Consider the following 16917-nt stretch of genomic DNA (forward strand, 5'->3'; position numbering starts at 1 on the left):
AGATGTTGGCCTTCGTAGCATTTAACTTTTATATTTAGGATCTCATGCCGCAGCCTAATTAAATACTATATTTCTCTAATCTAATGTCTCTCCTACATTATGGAAAGAAATGTGCACCAAGATGACTTCAGAAGGCCATCGGACAGTTTTTGGAAGCTAAAGGACATGCACTGTGTGTTATACATGGTTTAGGAATATGGTCTGCATGTGACAGACTGAATGTAAGGCATTGGGTTTTCAAGATGGTATACTGCCATCTGCTGTCCGGTGCCGTAACATCACCATGCTGTTTCATTTGTACCCACACATGTTAAGGCACACTATGGGAGATATGAGGCGTCTCTCAAATCTTGCCAAACTGTGGCGCATGGCAAAAAGTAGGATGACAGTGTTTTAATAAAACCTGAAATCGCCATGAAACCCGGAACATGGATTTATGTCAAAAAGATCTGTTCTGGTTATACAGGTAACACAGTAATCCTGCTTAATTGGCCTCTGCAGGACATTGATTCAACTGATCAGCAAAAAAATCTAACAGAGAACTATAAAATAAAATAGAGATAATATGGAGGTTGCAAAGAACCTATAGTATGTTACTGTAATTTAAATTGCATAGCCTTTATAGTGTGCATTGTCTACCTTCGAGCTGCATTGAAAATAATGCGTTGTAACAATGTTGACAACATGCAAAATTTTATGTATAGCCTATGAGATGGGCAGTTGCAATTGAAAAATGAATCACAACAGAAATTGAAGTTAAGGTCCAAATTGCTCTCTCCCACTTTGCACACATCCGTTTTGCTGTTTCACCCGCTAATCGTTTTTTTACCTCATCGCACAGAAGAGATACTTATTTCCATTGGCCAATCTGCACAACTCTGTCGGACAACCACTGTCTCTCTGTGCTTAGACATCCGATGAGAAAAACAACGGCATGCGGTGAAAAGCATCATATTACGATTCCAGAGCGACCTCTGCTATTCTGCTTTGAGCTTGGGGATTGTAGTTTAAAGTGCGGCGTTTCATCGTAATTCTATCGACGCGGTGAACAACAGCTCCCATAATTCCGCGGTGGAAGTGAAGCTGTCATGCTTGTGTTTTGCTTTGGGTTTTTTTGTTATTGTTTCGGGTTAGTTGAGCAACTGAGCCCAAGGAGGAAAGCACGTCTGTTTCGCTCACGTTTTTGTTGTTTTCTCACGCATTGTGACTCCTGTATCTGATAGAGACGGCTCGTTTAGACAAAGAAGTTTACAAAGAAGTGAGGGCGATAAAGGTAAGCGAGATACCCGAGACGGTCGAGAGATAATGTGCGCAGATGTCTTTTGTAGTTAACAAAGCCTGTTATTTTCTTGCCTTACGTGCACGCGCGGCACATTAACTAATTGGACAATGATAATGAACGAGCACCTTTAGTGTTTGTCTTCCTAAATTCGCATCGACGTGGATTGCACAGTCTTCTCGACATGTGCTACTGTTGGGCCTCAAGCCTCGTGCTGTGTAATGTGAACCCTCCGAAAGCTAGCTGTATATTTTAGTCACTGATCTATAGTATTTGACGGCATCTGAAAAATGTTCTGCAGTATTAACACAAGAAAAGTTTCCTCCTTTATTCCTAAATTTAGAACGATGCCTTACTAAAATAGAAAACTCTACACCCCTATAATTATACTGGATTATGACTGTAGCCTACCTCAGGGATAAATATAAAGTATGGGGAAGTCACAGTTAATCCACAAATGCAGCATATGTACACTGTAAGTCAAAAAAGGGCTTTTAGAAATATTTTTCTCTTGCACATTTTGTCATATTAGTCTGATGAATTTCTGCCATGACAGGGTACATTCAACAGTTGTGCACATACAGTATGACCTAGGGTGGGGTTAACATTCCACACAATGCTAAATGAATAAATAATGCTCTCTGTAAGCCATACATCTCTCCATGTGATGTGGTTAACTGCAGGCATGAATTCCTCAATTCAGTGTATTTGCCCATGGAATGTGAGCCCTATACATGCTGGAGGCCCCATACTGTACACCTTGTACTGCATGCTTACAAGTGACAGTGTACAATAGCAAATGATGTTGACGATGACGGAAATAGCCCTAGTGACAAACATGTTATATGTCATGTAATATGTAACAGTACCGGCTATTTCACAATTAGCTTATCTAACCATGCATGTCAGTTTCTACCTTGAAATTGAACAAAATAACCAAAAAAAAAAAAAACCTTGAGTTGGAACTTTTTATTTTTTCCCTGTAGGTGCAACATAGCCTGCCTTTTTTGTGTTGCCATGGAAAAAGCGTGGCGGGTGGAGTTCAGAAATGTGGGCTGCAGTTACTTCCCTCAGAGCAGAGTCGATTGCCACTACACACTGAGCTCACAGCACAACTGGGCCAGCAATGACTGGATAGGGCTCTTCAAGGTATTGTTAACCTGATGACTGTAATAAAAATCAAGTGAATAAGGATGTATTCAACTGCAAAATAACAGCATGATTTCTTCCTCAGGTGGGATGGTTATCAGTGAAGGACTACCACACGTTTGTTTGGGCACTTGCCCCGGCTGACTATCAAGAGGGCACAGATGTCAACTGCTGTGTGCACTTCCAGGGTACTCATGCCCTTGTTTTCTAATTGTTTATTTCCCATAGTTAGGCAGAATCTATACTAGTACAGTGGTTAGATCTGCACATAAAACCTTCAGCAGGAGATGGATGTTTCTGTAAATTGAATTGCTCTCTTGTACACAATAAGCTAGCGACTGGAGTGGAGGAAAATGTTAAGTTATTTCTATCTTAAGAGTATTTCCACAGATGTAAAAGGGAAAACTATCCTGTACAGAAGATAAATATTCCCCTCAGCTTGGACAGCTTGGTTTGAATTAATTTCTTTAGGATGCAGGAGGTTGAGTAATGAGGATGACAAAGACAATGCCTTTGTCAAAGCCTGCTTCGACCACCAATAGTCACTGCAGAATACAGTGCTCACTCTGTTCTGTCTATCAGTGGCAACTGATATGCCTGATTAAGTGCGAGAGGCACGTGTGCACCAGGAGTGGCATTGAACTCTAGTAGAATGATTTATCACTAACTTGGAGCAGAATGTCATTCTGCATTGGAAAAATTGAAAAATAGGAAAATCTAAAGAAACTGCTGATGGTTCCTTATCAGCGATGCAGGGATTTAAAAAGAAGGTTGGCGGCCAGCACTGTGACCAAAGCTGGTGCTGTAAGTTACAATAGGCCTACATTTGCTGTATGTCATTCTTCCTTTCTGTTTTTCATTTGGTCCCTTTACTGTATATGTGTTGTGAAACAGAAAAAAGTAAATCACTCTAAACATGAACATATAGCCTGTGTGAGATAATGATATTAGGTTAACGTTAGCTTACTTTATGGGCTGGATGAAGTCACGGGCTGTTGCTGGCTGTTCTCTGGTCAGATTCGGAAGCAGGAGTCATAACATAATCAATCCTGTTTTAAAACAGGAATAAAAATGAAATAATGAATAATATATATATATGTATATATATATATATATATATATATATATATATATATATATATATATATGTATATATATATATATATATATATATATATATATATATATATGTATATATATATATATGTATATATATATATATATATATATATATATATATATATATATATATATATATATATATATATGTGTGTGTATATATATATATATATATTTAACATGTGTGTTTAATGAGCAGTTAGCTTGTTAGAGCATACTACAGTTTTGGAGCTATATATATGTATATATATATATATATATATATATATATATATATATATATATATGTATATGTATATATATATATATATATATATGTGTATATATATATATATATATATATATATATATATATATATATATATATATATATATATATATAAAATGAAGACTGTGGATATATGCAGTTAAACTCTAAATAATCTGGAAGTCTGTTGCAAGGTTATTAATGGCACAACTAGTCAAGAAACCAGTTACCGGTATTTAGTAGCATTAGCAATGCTGGTAAACGTAACGTTAGCCTGATACTTTCTGAAAGACTGAGAGCATGGTAGCATCATTAACGTTAACTGCATGCTGTTTGCTTTCTTACTGAACAGGTATCTTACATATTTAACATGTGTGTTTAATGAGCAGTTAGCTTGTTAGAGCATACTACAGTTTTGGAGCTATATAAACAGCAGGCTGCTCCTCAGAGCACCTGTCCTCAGTCACTGGTTTTACTAACGTTTTGAACAAAATCCAGTTTATTCTTTGATGTATTCACTGAACAGACACAGATGCAACTTAATATTATCATCCAGGTTAACCCCAGTAAGACAGAAAACAATTCAAGTTATTTATTTAAGAACCACAACACTAACACAAGTTAGCTAACGTTAGCCCTGAAACAGCGCCGTTGGAGTCACCCAGGGATCCTGTGCTCATTAAGTACTTCAACGGAAGAATAACGAAAACAGGAACTCACTCTAAGTAAGTGGGACTTATCGACGATATGTCACAATGGGAAAAGTTTATTCCAGGTCACTGTACAGTTACAAAACTTAAGCTAAATCTTAAGGAGCACGCGTAGCGTAATTCCCACCAAAGTCGTCGTCTTCTTGTTTTTTGGCAGCCACCAAAGTCTTTGCGAACGCTGAAAAATTTAAACATGGCGCGCAACACCATTTTTTTCTTTATCGCTTACCTGTGCTGACCTACCTGAGTGCTGCCACTAGTGGTAGGAAGCTGTATTGCAACCCTGTGCTCATAAATCACTGTTGCTGCAATACATCAAAAAATCTTGGAAATACAATTAGAATTCTCATTTTGAAAATTGTATGTTTTATGCATTACAATATTAAAACCATATTTGTAAAATAAATGCGTAAACTCTTTAAAGACTTGTATTGTATGAATACCAAAATACTGTCTGTCAGGCTATTTCATAAAGATTTATAGTCATCTTAAAAGGTGATTAGCTCTTCCAAAAATAAAGATAGTTAAATTATCTAATTATCTAAAGTGCATTTAGCTTCCACCCTGTTCTTTGTTCAACACTATATATAGCATAATTGGGAGCCAGCTCATTAATGAAAATTGGGCTATTTTGAAACAATTATTCTTCACTGAACATTTATTTCAACATGTCTCCTCTTTATTCCAACACTTTTTAGCCTCCTACCTACCCAAGCCCAGCTCCCAAGAGTATGAGTTTGTATACATCGATGCTAAGGGGGAAGTGTTCTCCCGCAGCTCCAAATTCACTTTCTGTGCTCCGAAGCCACTTGAGGATCTGGTGACCCTTGAGGAGGAGCCCCATGGAGAGGAAGGAGGCACAGACATGTTGCTGGTAGTGCCCAGGGCTGAGCTGCTGCAGGTAAGCATAACAAATGACAAATAGATTTACTAGATAAGGTATTGAAGGAGAGTTTTCAGTTTTCCAAAATTAATGATAACACATATGCTGGGAAATTAATACTGTTGTTTACTGCTGGCACACAAAGACTAGAGCACAATTATGATTCCCCATCCGCTGCCCACTTCCTCCTGTATCTTGTCAGAGTCGACTGCAGGAATGTCTGCGAGAGCGTGCCGAGCTGCTTCAGGCGCAGGAGGTGGCAAACAGGCAGAGGGAGAAAGAGAAGGAGGAGTACAAGAGGGCGAGGGAGGCCTGGGACAGACGACGCAAAGGGCTAGAAAGTGATATCGCCAACCTGCAGGAAGAGCTGAAGCAGAGTCGAGAGAAGGTCGAGGAGATGGAGATGGAGCAGAAGGTGGTGTATAGAGCTAAGCAAATGACAGGGGCAAGATCATTTGACTAGGACCAATTTGCCTATTACAATTTCCGTACTTAGTTTCTATATCTGTGGCCTTATTCTCTGATGAAAAGCACGTCTCTGCTCAAATAATGCTATAATATAAAATTCTACAGTAATTCATTAAAATGTCTGGGTTGTTATATTAAAATGTTAAATGTAAAATATTTTTTTTTATATGGATAGCCTAGTCTATGCCATGATAAAATTCCTCATAAAAATTAAAAATGCCTCTGGTCTGTTAGGAGGAGCAGGCTTTTGGAGAATCACTAGCCCTGGAGAAACGTGATTTATTGGATTTGAGGGAGGCGAGCAAAGTGAGAATCAAAGAGCTGGAGGAGGATATCAAAACCCTGACTCAGAGAACTGTAGAAAGAGAGACAGACTTGGAAAGGTATGACATTTTCTTTCTTTCTTTTTTTTGCTTTGTCTCTTCTCTTTATTTGAGTTTTATGTGGGTCTCATGAATACTTTTGATCATCACTAACTAAATATGTGTGTGTGCAGGATGAAGGAGAGAGCAAAGAGAGCAGGAGCTCAGAGAAAAGAAGATGAGTGTGAGAGAAAGAGCCTGCAGGTAGTTCTAATTCAGAACATGCTGTATATCATTATAAAACCTGTGTCTCCGTTGTTCTTTTCTTCCACATCTCACTTTCTTTTCTCATCTGTGTCATGTCTTTCTTTTAGACCAAGCTGGAACAGACAGAAGGTGAACTCCGCAGTCTGTCTAAGGAGTTCCAAGGCCTGAGGAATTCGCTGGCCCAGAGAGACACAAGTGTCCTGCAGCTTCAAAACAGCATCACCACCCTCACCCAGAAACTCACCACTGCCCACAGGAAAGAGGTCAGACAAAGAGTACTTGCTTTTAATTTAGCACCTTCTATCAGTGGAGAAGTATTTGCACCTGACACCAGAATTTATTTGGGGCAAACAAATGATCTCAATTACTCCAATGTTGTTTTCTATTATACCTTTACTTTGTGATTTAATCTTATATATGGATGTAGTTTTTCATAAATATACTTAGCTTTAAATAAGAGTTATATGTCAGGACATCCTAAAACTTTGCATTTCAAATTCAGTATTAGTTATTTTCTGGACTGGCATTATGTGGCAAATCACCTACAGTTACAGATAGCCAACACATGCTTTTGTGTCCACTCATGGCCAGGCGGAGAACGAGGCCACACTGAAGGAGATGCGGAGCCTGCGGGAGCGTCTGAATGCGAGTGAGCGTGCTGCAGAGGGCTTGAAGAGTGATCTAAGTGCCATGGTGGGCCAGAGGGATCACGGGCAGAGCGAATTGCATCAGTCTCGTCTGCAGGCTGCCCAGCTCACGCTTCAGCTTGCAGATTCCAGTCTGGCCCAGAGAGAGGGAAGAGCCCGCTGGGCCCAGGAAAGGCAGAATCTGCAGCGCAGTGCTGAGGTACTGTATCCCTGCAGAACATCCAACCTGAAGTGCAGAATTTAATACATTTGTACTGACGCAGAGTTTTGAATATATTTTTTCCATAAGTCCCATTACTGTCCAAATATCTTAATATAATATTACTGTCATGCTGTTTCAAAACAGCATCAGATGGCTTCAAGATGAAATGTTCCCATAGCTCTCCTAAGTGGCAAACATTGTTTATCTTATTGTGCACTGCAGCTGTAAAGTCGAGTCAAGTTTTTGCACATTGTGTGTGTCACCCTGACAGAAGGACCACGAGCGTCTGGAGAAACTCAACGCAGAGATGCAGAGGATGGAGGAGAAGCTGCAGGAGGAGAGGATGGAGAGAGTGAAGCTGGAGGTCGAGGTTGGGAGAGAAAAGGATTGCAACCGGGTGAGAAAGAATACTAAGAGCTTACTGCATTCAGTGTTTCTTGTTATAGGGTCATTTTGTGAGTTCACCTCAGTGTGTTTGTAGTAAATACAACTACATTTACCATACAGAAATGAGAGGAACATTAATATTCTCATTTAACTCCATGCAAGAAAGCAAATTTTCCAAACTGTCGAGCCTTAACTGAGATTTACTCTGTATACTACACAGCTGTCGTTCTGAAGTCACAGTATCTGTTATATGGTTCTGACAAATCCTGTCATCCTTTGATATCTGGTCTACAGGTACAGCTGAGTGAAACCCGCAGGGAGCTCCAGGAGCTGAAGGCCAGCCTGAGGGTCGCCCAAAAAGAGAAGGAGCAGCTACTTGCAGAGAAACGGGTCAGAAACACAGTTTGATAGGTCACATGGGACAACTGGAATCTATGTTGACAGAAAGTTTGTCCAAAATGTGGAAAAACTATACTGTTTTGGGATGGTATATTAATGTGTAAACACTGCATACATTGTGTCACGGGTACTGACTTTGTACCCTGTTTATTATCAGCTGATCTCAAGGCTAATGAATGGCTTGTATGGATTAACAAGTAAATTGTATCAGTTTTATTCTAATCAGTTCACAACTGCAGTACTTTAGTTGCTATCAGCTTTAAATTTAGTACAAAGCTAAGCTCAAGTGCACCTTTGAATAATATTTGTTTTGCTAAAATCTCTGTATTAATAATGTATTTATATCCTAAAGCTTGCTGATGCAACATATACACAGTATACACGGATTGTGAATGCCCCATGTGTTAGGAATCTTCTGTTGTTGTCTTCTTAGTTGTTATTGTGCAATATAAATTGTTTATAGTGCAATATAAATCAGTAGATTTCAGGGCAGTCAGTGTTGCCGCTGTTAAAGTGCCTGCAGAGTTTTTGTTGGCTAACCACCATCACATTTGTCTGCTACTGGCAGAGTAGATAGTCAATGATTTTAAAATCAGTGTCCAGCTTCATTTTAACATCGGCCATATGGGAGCATAGGAGCCAATCTGTGGCACCTCATAAATCAAACAAATGTTTAAATGTTTATTGAACAGTGATAATGATGTTTATATAATAGCAAGTGTTGTGTTTGTGTATTTGTAACCATTTTATGTGGGTTTGGCTTAAAGAAGTTGGACATCATGAGTGTTATGAGGGTGATGGCTGCTAAAGCCATGATGAAAGATCTGCCCTGGTGTGTGATATGATGACTGTATTTTCCACTATAGGAGTTGATGGAATACATCTGTCAGCTGGAGCAGAAGATGGGAACAGTGGCCAGTGCCAAGTGGAGCGCTGCCCCGATTGCCTCTACAGGTGAATGGAGCCACACATTAATCTACTGTGTGCCCTGCAGATGTGAACAGTAAAAACGTTAACTATCATTCAACAGCAACACTAAATATTGCTCCGAATGGCGTGTCGTGGGGGCTACAGGAGCAGTGCTCTGAGGAAAAGTGACCACTTTTTCTTTGCCATTGTTTCTATCTGGCAGGGCGGCCTGGCAGCGTATTGTCTGACTCTGAGGACGAGAACCCAGAGGCTTTGCAGCCCCTCCGTTCACCAAGATCTCTGGGACACTACAGCCTGTGTGAGCCGGGCCAGCTGGACTCTTTACTCCTTGCCACCCCTCCTCCCTCCCCCAGGGAAGTAGAGAGGAGCGCAGTAGTCATCAACCAACCAGCCCCGCTCTCATCGCCACACCAGGCCGACGCTGACACTCTGGCACACAGCTCTGATTCGGTGAGACACGCTTTCTGAGCCATTCAGCGTCACCATAGTCTAATTGCATGTGATACTGAAAACGAGCTATGTCTTCATGCTGATAGCCATGCACACCAGTTAAACATGGGCAGTGGATCGTTTGATACAGACATTATCTCCGAGAAGTAATTAGGCCGATAGTCTGCAAGTTATTAGACTGTAATAGCTGCTGCTGTGTGTGTGTGTGTGTGTGTGTGTCTGTGTGTGTGTGTGTGTGTGTGTGTGTGTGTCTGTGTGTCTGTGTGTGTGTGTGTGTGTGTGTGTGTGTGTGTGTTGTTGCTCTCTGGTGTAAAGGAGGAGGAATCTGATATACTTCAGTGTGCAAGACCCAGCTCTGGAGAGGAAACAGCACTTTTGCTGCCTGAGCATGCTGACACTGTTCTCAGGTACTTCCCCTCAGACACATATTTATCATAGAATATTTACACACACAATGGCCCCTTCCTGCCCCCTTACTTCCGGCGCCTTTGCTCGAACCACACCCATCTTTGAACTCTGCCTTCATTTTTAACTCAACTACCCATCTGTCTGTAAAGTTTTGTGACTGCATCTTGCACGGTTGTGACACTATCACGGTGACAGACAGACAGACAGACATATAAACACCTCCCAAAGTACTCAAAACCACCTCTGTGGTAGTTTCTGCAACAATAGGTGAGACTCACAAGGTGAAAACAGTACCAGCGTCGCTGTCACAGCTGGTAAAAAAATCAAACACAGTTTAAGATTTAAAGTTAAAAAAATGCAGCTTTGCATTACTGGCTGCATATTAAAATGAAAATTTCTTTGAGGCCAAACAAGCCAACAATTTTTTCCCGTCATGCTGGCTGGTTTTAAACACCAGCAATGTGTCATATTTTATGACCTCATGACTTGATTTGTGTGTACAACCTTACTCTGCAAAGTAATTAGTGAACACAGCAGCCAGATAAATGCAGTGGAGGAAAAATACTTATATTTATTTCTTAAATGTAGAGAAGTAAAAGCCTAAAGTATCTTAAAAAGGAAGAATAAGGTACTTGAGCATAGTACCTGAGTACTGAGTTGCTTTCTACCTCTGGTCTCACACAGAAATAGTTTCAGGCGTACACAATGAATTCAAAGCTTACTAATGCACACAGACACATGCGACCAATTATTTATGGTGACAGGGTGAGTATGGCTGGAAGATAGAAGTTTTGAATATGTGGTCATAAAAGAAGTTGAGTCCGGGTGAGGCGGGGGAGACTGTGTGAGACAGAGCTAGGGCGTGGGAGGGGCGAGATGGGAGGACAAGGGGACAGATAAGTTGACAGCAAGCTGTAGCAATGATTTACCTGAGGGGTGTACCGCAGTCACGGGCCAATTTTCAGCATCATTAAAGCCCTCTCTCTCCCACTCACCCGCTCCTTCAGTCTAACCTCCTCTTTCAACCAGACTGTGTGTTTCTTTCAGTTTTCACATAGTTTTTCTGCTTTGTCTCCTTCTCCAGTGATCTGGCCGACACCTCGCTATGGTAACCAGTTGACATCCAGCCACGGCGAGCGATCAAAGCGAGGAAAAAGGGCACTTTGTTGGAGTTAATGTGGTTCCACGTTACTTCCACCAACAAGCACAGATACAGCTTACTCACTACACAGACAAAATGTTAATATGCAATTTACATCGTATTTGCCGTGAACCTTTGTTTTCCCCTCTTAGACTGTTGTTATTGCCCTTGCTGTTTTGTGTTTAGGAATGACATAATGCTTGTGGTGGCAGGTGGTTGCACAGTTTGATACAGCGTGCTTTTGGGCATGGGCTCTAGCGTTTGAGAGTTTGCAGGCTATAGCTGAATGATTTCTGTTGAATCATTGCTATGTTGAGTCTTTACGATGGATGTTATGTCGTTTTTATGACATTTGTGATTAGGAGTCATGACAGGCACTGTAATTATGATGTTTTGTGCAGGCCCAGCTCCACTAGAAATCATGGCAAAACTCTCTTCCAGCATTAAATTCTCCACAGCAGCTTTGAACACTATTCACGGCAGCATAAAGTAATGATACAGCCTCATGCTAGAATTGCAGTAATGTAGGTCTGTGACATCGTTTTTCTCCTCCATTTACTCAGAACTAAGATTTGATATGCACTTTCTTGTACGCATTAGCAGTTGATTGTTGTTATTCAGATGCAGTTAAGGATCTCAGCGCTCTAAGATGGACAAGCATTTGAAATGGAAAGCTTATTGAACAGATTGTGTTTAAAGTCTATTAAATAGATGCCAGATGCAACTTTCTACTTCAGTACCTTCATATCAGTATTATTATAAAATTAATGCGCATAAGCTTTTCACTATAGATCAGCTGCAGTTTTTACTTGTAACGATCCAGGATTTAATAAAAATGAAATGCTAATTTACTAGCTGGCCATTTGGATATGTAGTGTTTGTTACAGTTTGTATTTCACAGAAATCTTTTCTCACATTCATGCAGTTCTAAATTTGTGCCTAAAAAATTCAAAAAAGAGTCTAAGAAAATCATCTTTAGAGATCCTGACATCATGACATGGTGTTGGTATTTTCCCCTAGCCCAATGGCAATATACTGCCTAATAAAACATAGCTGCCTACCTTTTAATCAATACCATTTGCATTTTTCATGATTTTCTATTTATAATTAACTTGAGTTATGCTGCAACGAAACTATATTCAGGTTTAGTTGTTAGGTGTTTTTACACAACTGTCTGTGCAATGTGTGACAAGTTTTCCATGCTTGGCTAAGAAGATTAGAAACTTTGATGCTTGATTTTATCTGCTGTATTTGCACCCTATTTTTACTATCAAAGAGTTTTTAGATGAAAAGTTGATATATGGATACTTAATATGTCAGTTGTGTCCTTTCATCTTTATCATTATCTTTATTAATATCATTGTGTGTTGTGTTTACGTATATTTTATCGACATTTTTTTGTTTTCACCTTCTGCTTTCAAATACTCATGTTTGACTCTATTAAGATTTGATATATGAGTTATATTGTTGCAAGATATTGGTGCTAATGAAAGGGAATGATACCGGCATGTTGAGTTTAAGGTGAGAGAAATTGATTTTGAATGTTTAAACAGGAGGAACAGGATTATGAAGGTAGTCATGAAAGGAGTAAATGTCTGTCCATCCTCGTGTTACTGGGTACATGTTGCTTCTCCTTTAGTATGAAAGTGGGAATGTTTTGAGGAGCCTGGTATTCTTTCCCAGTAGATAGCACACTACACTACACTACATGTATTCGCCATAGTCCTTGTTTGTGCTTGTAATCTGACTTTATGTCTTAGGGAAGTTATTCTTTTGTTGTTCCACTGAGAGCTCCAGTACGAGTGCTCCTCGTCTGGACACCAGTCTCCAGTCTCAATAAAGCTCCAGTGGTTATGGTTTGTTTTAAAGTTTTGTGTGTGAAGGTTATCCCACATGTACACCGCCGTGTATTTTCTCATCAGTCATGTAACAGGGTTTGGGTGGGGTTCTATATAATAAAATGGTTTATGTATCTATTATTTGGTCTAATGTGTCTTTTTCTGGCCAGAGATCATAGCAATATTTTGATCCTCACATGACATTTCACTGGTAATTAACTATACCATTTCTTTTCACACAGCTGTATAACCTATATCCCCTTTTGGCTCATTGCCTGTTTCATTCTGGATTTTCTCTCCACTCACCTTTGGCTCTCCCGCACGCTCCCCTCAGGCCTGACCTCCCCATCATCTTCATCCTTGTATTTCCCCACTCCTCCGGCAGTTTCTTGCTCCCTCTTTTAAGCTTCCATCTACCACACTCCCTCCATCTTAAGTCTGGGGTGACGGTAGCTAATTATAAAATCAATGATGCCGGGCTGCCTAGTTTACAGCCCCCTCTAAAACCTTAACTGGGAAATCACTGTGGGATTGATGACTCCCTCACTCTTTATCTCTTTTAATTAGAAATGTAAAAGATATGAAGACCCAGAGGCCAGAACACATCTCCTAGTTTTTATGACCCCAACGCCCGCCTTCCCCAGCTCTCACTCCCCTTCCTCAAATCACCCCTTTCCCTACCTGGCCTTGTTTATTCCCTCTTCCTCCCTTTCTGCTGGCACACCCTCCATTCTCACACTTGTCACAGATACCTTTATCCATTTCTTCATCACTTTCTGCATGACCCTTTCTTTAAGATCCCCCGCCTGCCTCTCGGCTCGCACAGTGGAAGGTGTTAAATTTATGGTCTTTGCACTTGAAAACGTTTCTCACTTTCCCCTCTCCACTCCTCCCTTGACTGATTCCAAACCCTCTGTGGATTTGCTGCATAATGTAACAAATGACAAACATGTCCTTTTTGTCTGTTCTGACCCATGCAGGAGACATACTGTAAATGATGTGCTGTTTCACATTGTGACCCCGCTTCCACCTCCATGCATCTCGCACATGACATATACGCCTCTCTGTCTTGTATATAGCTTTAGGGCCACACAGAAAGAACCCACAGTTTTTTCTATCACACGCACCTCCACTGCCTTTATCACACCCTGAGTCCAGGCCCTTCCTCCCTAACTGCTGCCAGGAGCACTTGGGTTCAGTGAGCTTTATCTTCCCGATCACTCTTTGAGGAGCCGGCCTCTCCTGCTCCATTATCTCTCCTGTGTGTTGACTCAGGTACCACTGCAGTTTGCTCGTGTTCAGAGCAAACTCAGCGGATGTGCTCTCTCTGTGTTTAAATATTCAAATCAATGTCTTTGGTATGCCACACTCATGACCTACCTTTATGGATTCTTTGCTATTTTATATGAATAATTGATGTCCTGAGGCTGGAAGAATATTACAAGGGAGATTTTACCCTTTATTGGTTCATTGTACAGTTATACATTTTTTTCCAGGGGCCTTTCTTTTCCCATTTCCATCCTTTTTTTCATTTCCAGTGTAAAAGCCTTCCTACCTCAAGTAATTAGTTAATCCAGCATCATTGATGTGGAAGGATGAGCATATAGAAATCTTGCCTGGCTCCTTTAAACTCCCCCAAGCACACCCAAACCCTCCCATGGGTTCCCATGGCAACACCTTGCAGCGGCTCAGTATATGAGGCCATTTGATTGTTCCTTGTAAAATAGTGTATAATGTATGGACCTTATTTTAATTCCAGTCTGGCATTATTGATCTGTCTTTAATGATAGTTAATTAAAGCAATCATATAATTGATAGAATCTCATCTCTGTTTATCACCCTCCTCTGATTCTCTCTCTCTATTAATAAAATCAAGGTGAGGCATTAGTATCCCACACTGGTACGCTGGAAAAAAGAGAGATGTTTACTATCGAAGAGGGTTCCTGTTCTTTTTCAGGATGTCAAGAGAGCTGGTCTTATCAGTGACAGTGATGTACACAAGGTAATACATTTGTGACAATAAATTACTCTTGATTTTTTGTGACATTTATAAGTAATCTGAAATATGTTTAAAAGGTTTTCCTTGTTTTATTCATTTGCTTGTTTCAAAAGTAGTTTTTACTAGTTTTTAAAATATTCTGACATGTGTTGACTTTAAGTTGAGTTTAAAGCCCTGATTTTCTTTCACGTTTCACAGGTCATTACGAAACTAGACTCAGTTTTGGATCCAAGATGCTGCCTTTTACAAGATCAAATATCGCATGAGTCCAATAAAATCATGTTGGACCATGTTCTGACTGTTTAGCTGGAAGCATAATTTTTATTTTCTTTGGCAATATGCACACGATTCATATCTGAAGCTAACGATTATTTTCGTTATCAATCTGCCAGATTTCTTTTGACTAATAGTTTAGTCTATGAAACATAAAAAATAGGCGGAAAGTGCCCATTACAACTTTGCAGAGCAGCAGGTGATGTCTTCAAATGTCTTGTTTTGGTCAACCAAAAGTCCAATAACCAAGATATAATTAATATACAATGACATGAAAAGCAGAATATCTTGTTTGTTTCATTTGTGGTGTACATCTTTCTAAGGTGCACTCTTTTTGTTTATGTTCACCTTTCAAAAAATCAATACATAAATCATAACAGACACATTTACTTTTTAACTTCTAAACCACTATCTTTGAGACAAAACTTAAGGACTTTACGCTACCTCCAACTGCACTGTGAACAAATCTTAGGAACAGACCTTTATCTGATGTCCTTGTTCAGCAGGAGGCTGTGATTTATTGGCCTCTGCACCCACAGCTCTCCATGACCTAACAGACCTTGCTCTTATCCTCCATGCAGCAGTGTTCACCCTGCAGTCATGGTGCAAGAGCTCCCTCTACTGATACAGTACATTTGGTAATGCATGGTTATATTTACTCAAAGCTACTTTACAGGGGTAGAAGACATATTTTCCTTGTATGAGTGAAATTTCTGATTGTTAGTATTACATTTTGCGTGAGGCAGGAAAATGAAATTAATAAGTCCAGTAATCTCACAAAAGTAGTTTATTGTGCCTCTTACTGTTTATATGGCTTTTCTTTGTATGACAAGAGTTGACATAAACAGAGGGTAGACAACACCTTGGCCATGTTAAAAAACAAAAACATGAAACAACCTAATCTCAATGTTCTGCCTGCATTACCATCACTGACATCATGACAAGCCAGCATAGAGAGAGAGAAGGGATGGGGTCATCACACAGTTTTTGTGTGACAGCACCGTGCTGAGGACATTCACCCAATGACTCAAAACATGTTAAAGCATTCACACACACATACGCACACGCACACACACACTGAGGAGACCTGCCCATATTCAGAAAATGGGGCCTCTCACCGCTACAGAAAGAATGTTCATATTGCTTCAAAGAGAGACAGAAAACAACATTTGTACTGTATTTCAGCCGTGCTCTCCCAGCTGATCGCCTACTGAGACATTTTGGCAATAAAGAAATGATACATGAGAACACATAATCCTCCACAACTCCTTTAAAGGGAAGTGAGGATATACACAAGAAGGCAAAATGATATAATGGCTTTTGGGATGAGAAGGCGGTTTGATGCATGGATGCCAGCGTGAGCACAGACGGGGCAGTGTTGGTGACGATGATTTGTCCCCCTCTGGAAGAGTCAGACTGGCATCCATGCTGTTTCTTAGACTTGTCACCTTCTGTGTACATGTAGAGGGGTTGAGCTGATCAAAACGGAGTCAAGAATACACACATAAATATTGCCTGTTTCTAGCATGCCTGACAGCAGCTAGGGTTTGGTCCTTACTGAAAAGCCCTGAGTCTGATTCCAAAATGTCTTCCATAAAGATTCCTGCTTTCGACTTGCATATGTCTTTGATTGTTGTGTTGAAGCATGATGTTGCTACTGTGTGTGGATATTTTTTTGTCCATGCTGAAAGTGTGCATTCGTCTACTGACATCATCGGGGAGTGCTCTAAGGTTGATTGTATTCTATATGTTGATGTTGTCATCAGTTTGGACATGCTGGATGAGATATAAGCTCACAGACTGTAACTCTACTCTCAGC

At 40.1% G+C, this 16917-nt stretch overlaps 2 protein-coding genes across 8 annotated transcripts in view; one reads left to right on the forward strand and one right to left on the reverse strand.

Moving 5' to 3' along the window:
• Positions 1-4753, reverse strand: part of LOC116038581 (homeobox protein Hox-C10a-like) — a 133358-nt gene extending 128605 nt beyond the window's left edge. For 2 of the 7 annotated variants that reach the window (XR_004898951.1, XR_004898954.1), the window contains exons 1-2: positions 4515-4649; positions 3396-3477 (exon numbers count right to left, since the gene is read on the reverse strand). The gene's annotated coding sequence lies outside the window, so the exon portion shown is untranslated. Of the gene's footprint in view, positions 1-3395; positions 3478-4274; positions 4487-4514 lie in introns of those variants that run through there. The other 5 variants (XR_004898952.1, XR_004898950.1, XR_004898949.1 and 2 more) reach the window with 5 other exon arrangements.
• Positions 1059-12967, forward strand: calcoco1a (calcium binding and coiled-coil domain 1a). The gene is made up of 15 exons (XM_036007921.1): positions 1059-1273; positions 2266-2428; positions 2514-2616; positions 5203-5405; positions 5590-5802; positions 6090-6238; positions 6352-6421; positions 6532-6687; positions 7016-7270; positions 7545-7670; positions 7955-8050; positions 8926-9013; positions 9192-9439; positions 9755-9846; positions 10932-12967. The coding sequence occupies exons 2-15, from the start codon at positions 2297-2299 to the stop codon at positions 10957-10959; spliced, it is 1959 nt and encodes a 652-aa protein (XP_035863814.1). The 5' UTR covers positions 1059-1273; positions 2266-2296; the 3' UTR covers positions 10960-12967.
• Positions 12968-16917: the final 3950 nt, after the last annotated feature.

The sequence above is a fragment of the Sander lucioperca genome, chromosome 12 (assembly GCF_008315115.2).
Source record: "Sander lucioperca isolate FBNREF2018 chromosome 12, SLUC_FBN_1.2, whole genome shotgun sequence".
NCBI lineage: Eukaryota > Metazoa > Chordata > Actinopteri > Perciformes > Percidae > Sander > Sander lucioperca.

Excerpts from the sequence above, each read along its gene's own strand:
- calcoco1a (XM_036007921.1), top strand. The coding sequence starts at position 2,297 with ATGGAAAAAGCGTGGCGGGTGGAGTTCAGAAATGTGGGCTGCAGTTAC. Across the intron at positions 9,014-9,191 it reads TGCCCCGATTGCCTCTACAG|GGCGGCCTGGCAGCGTATTG; the intron begins GTGAATGGAGCC and ends TCTATCTGGCAG. Across the intron at positions 9,440-9,754 it reads TGGCACACAGCTCTGATTCG|GAGGAGGAATCTGATATACT; the intron begins GTGAGACACGCT and ends TCTGGTGTAAAG.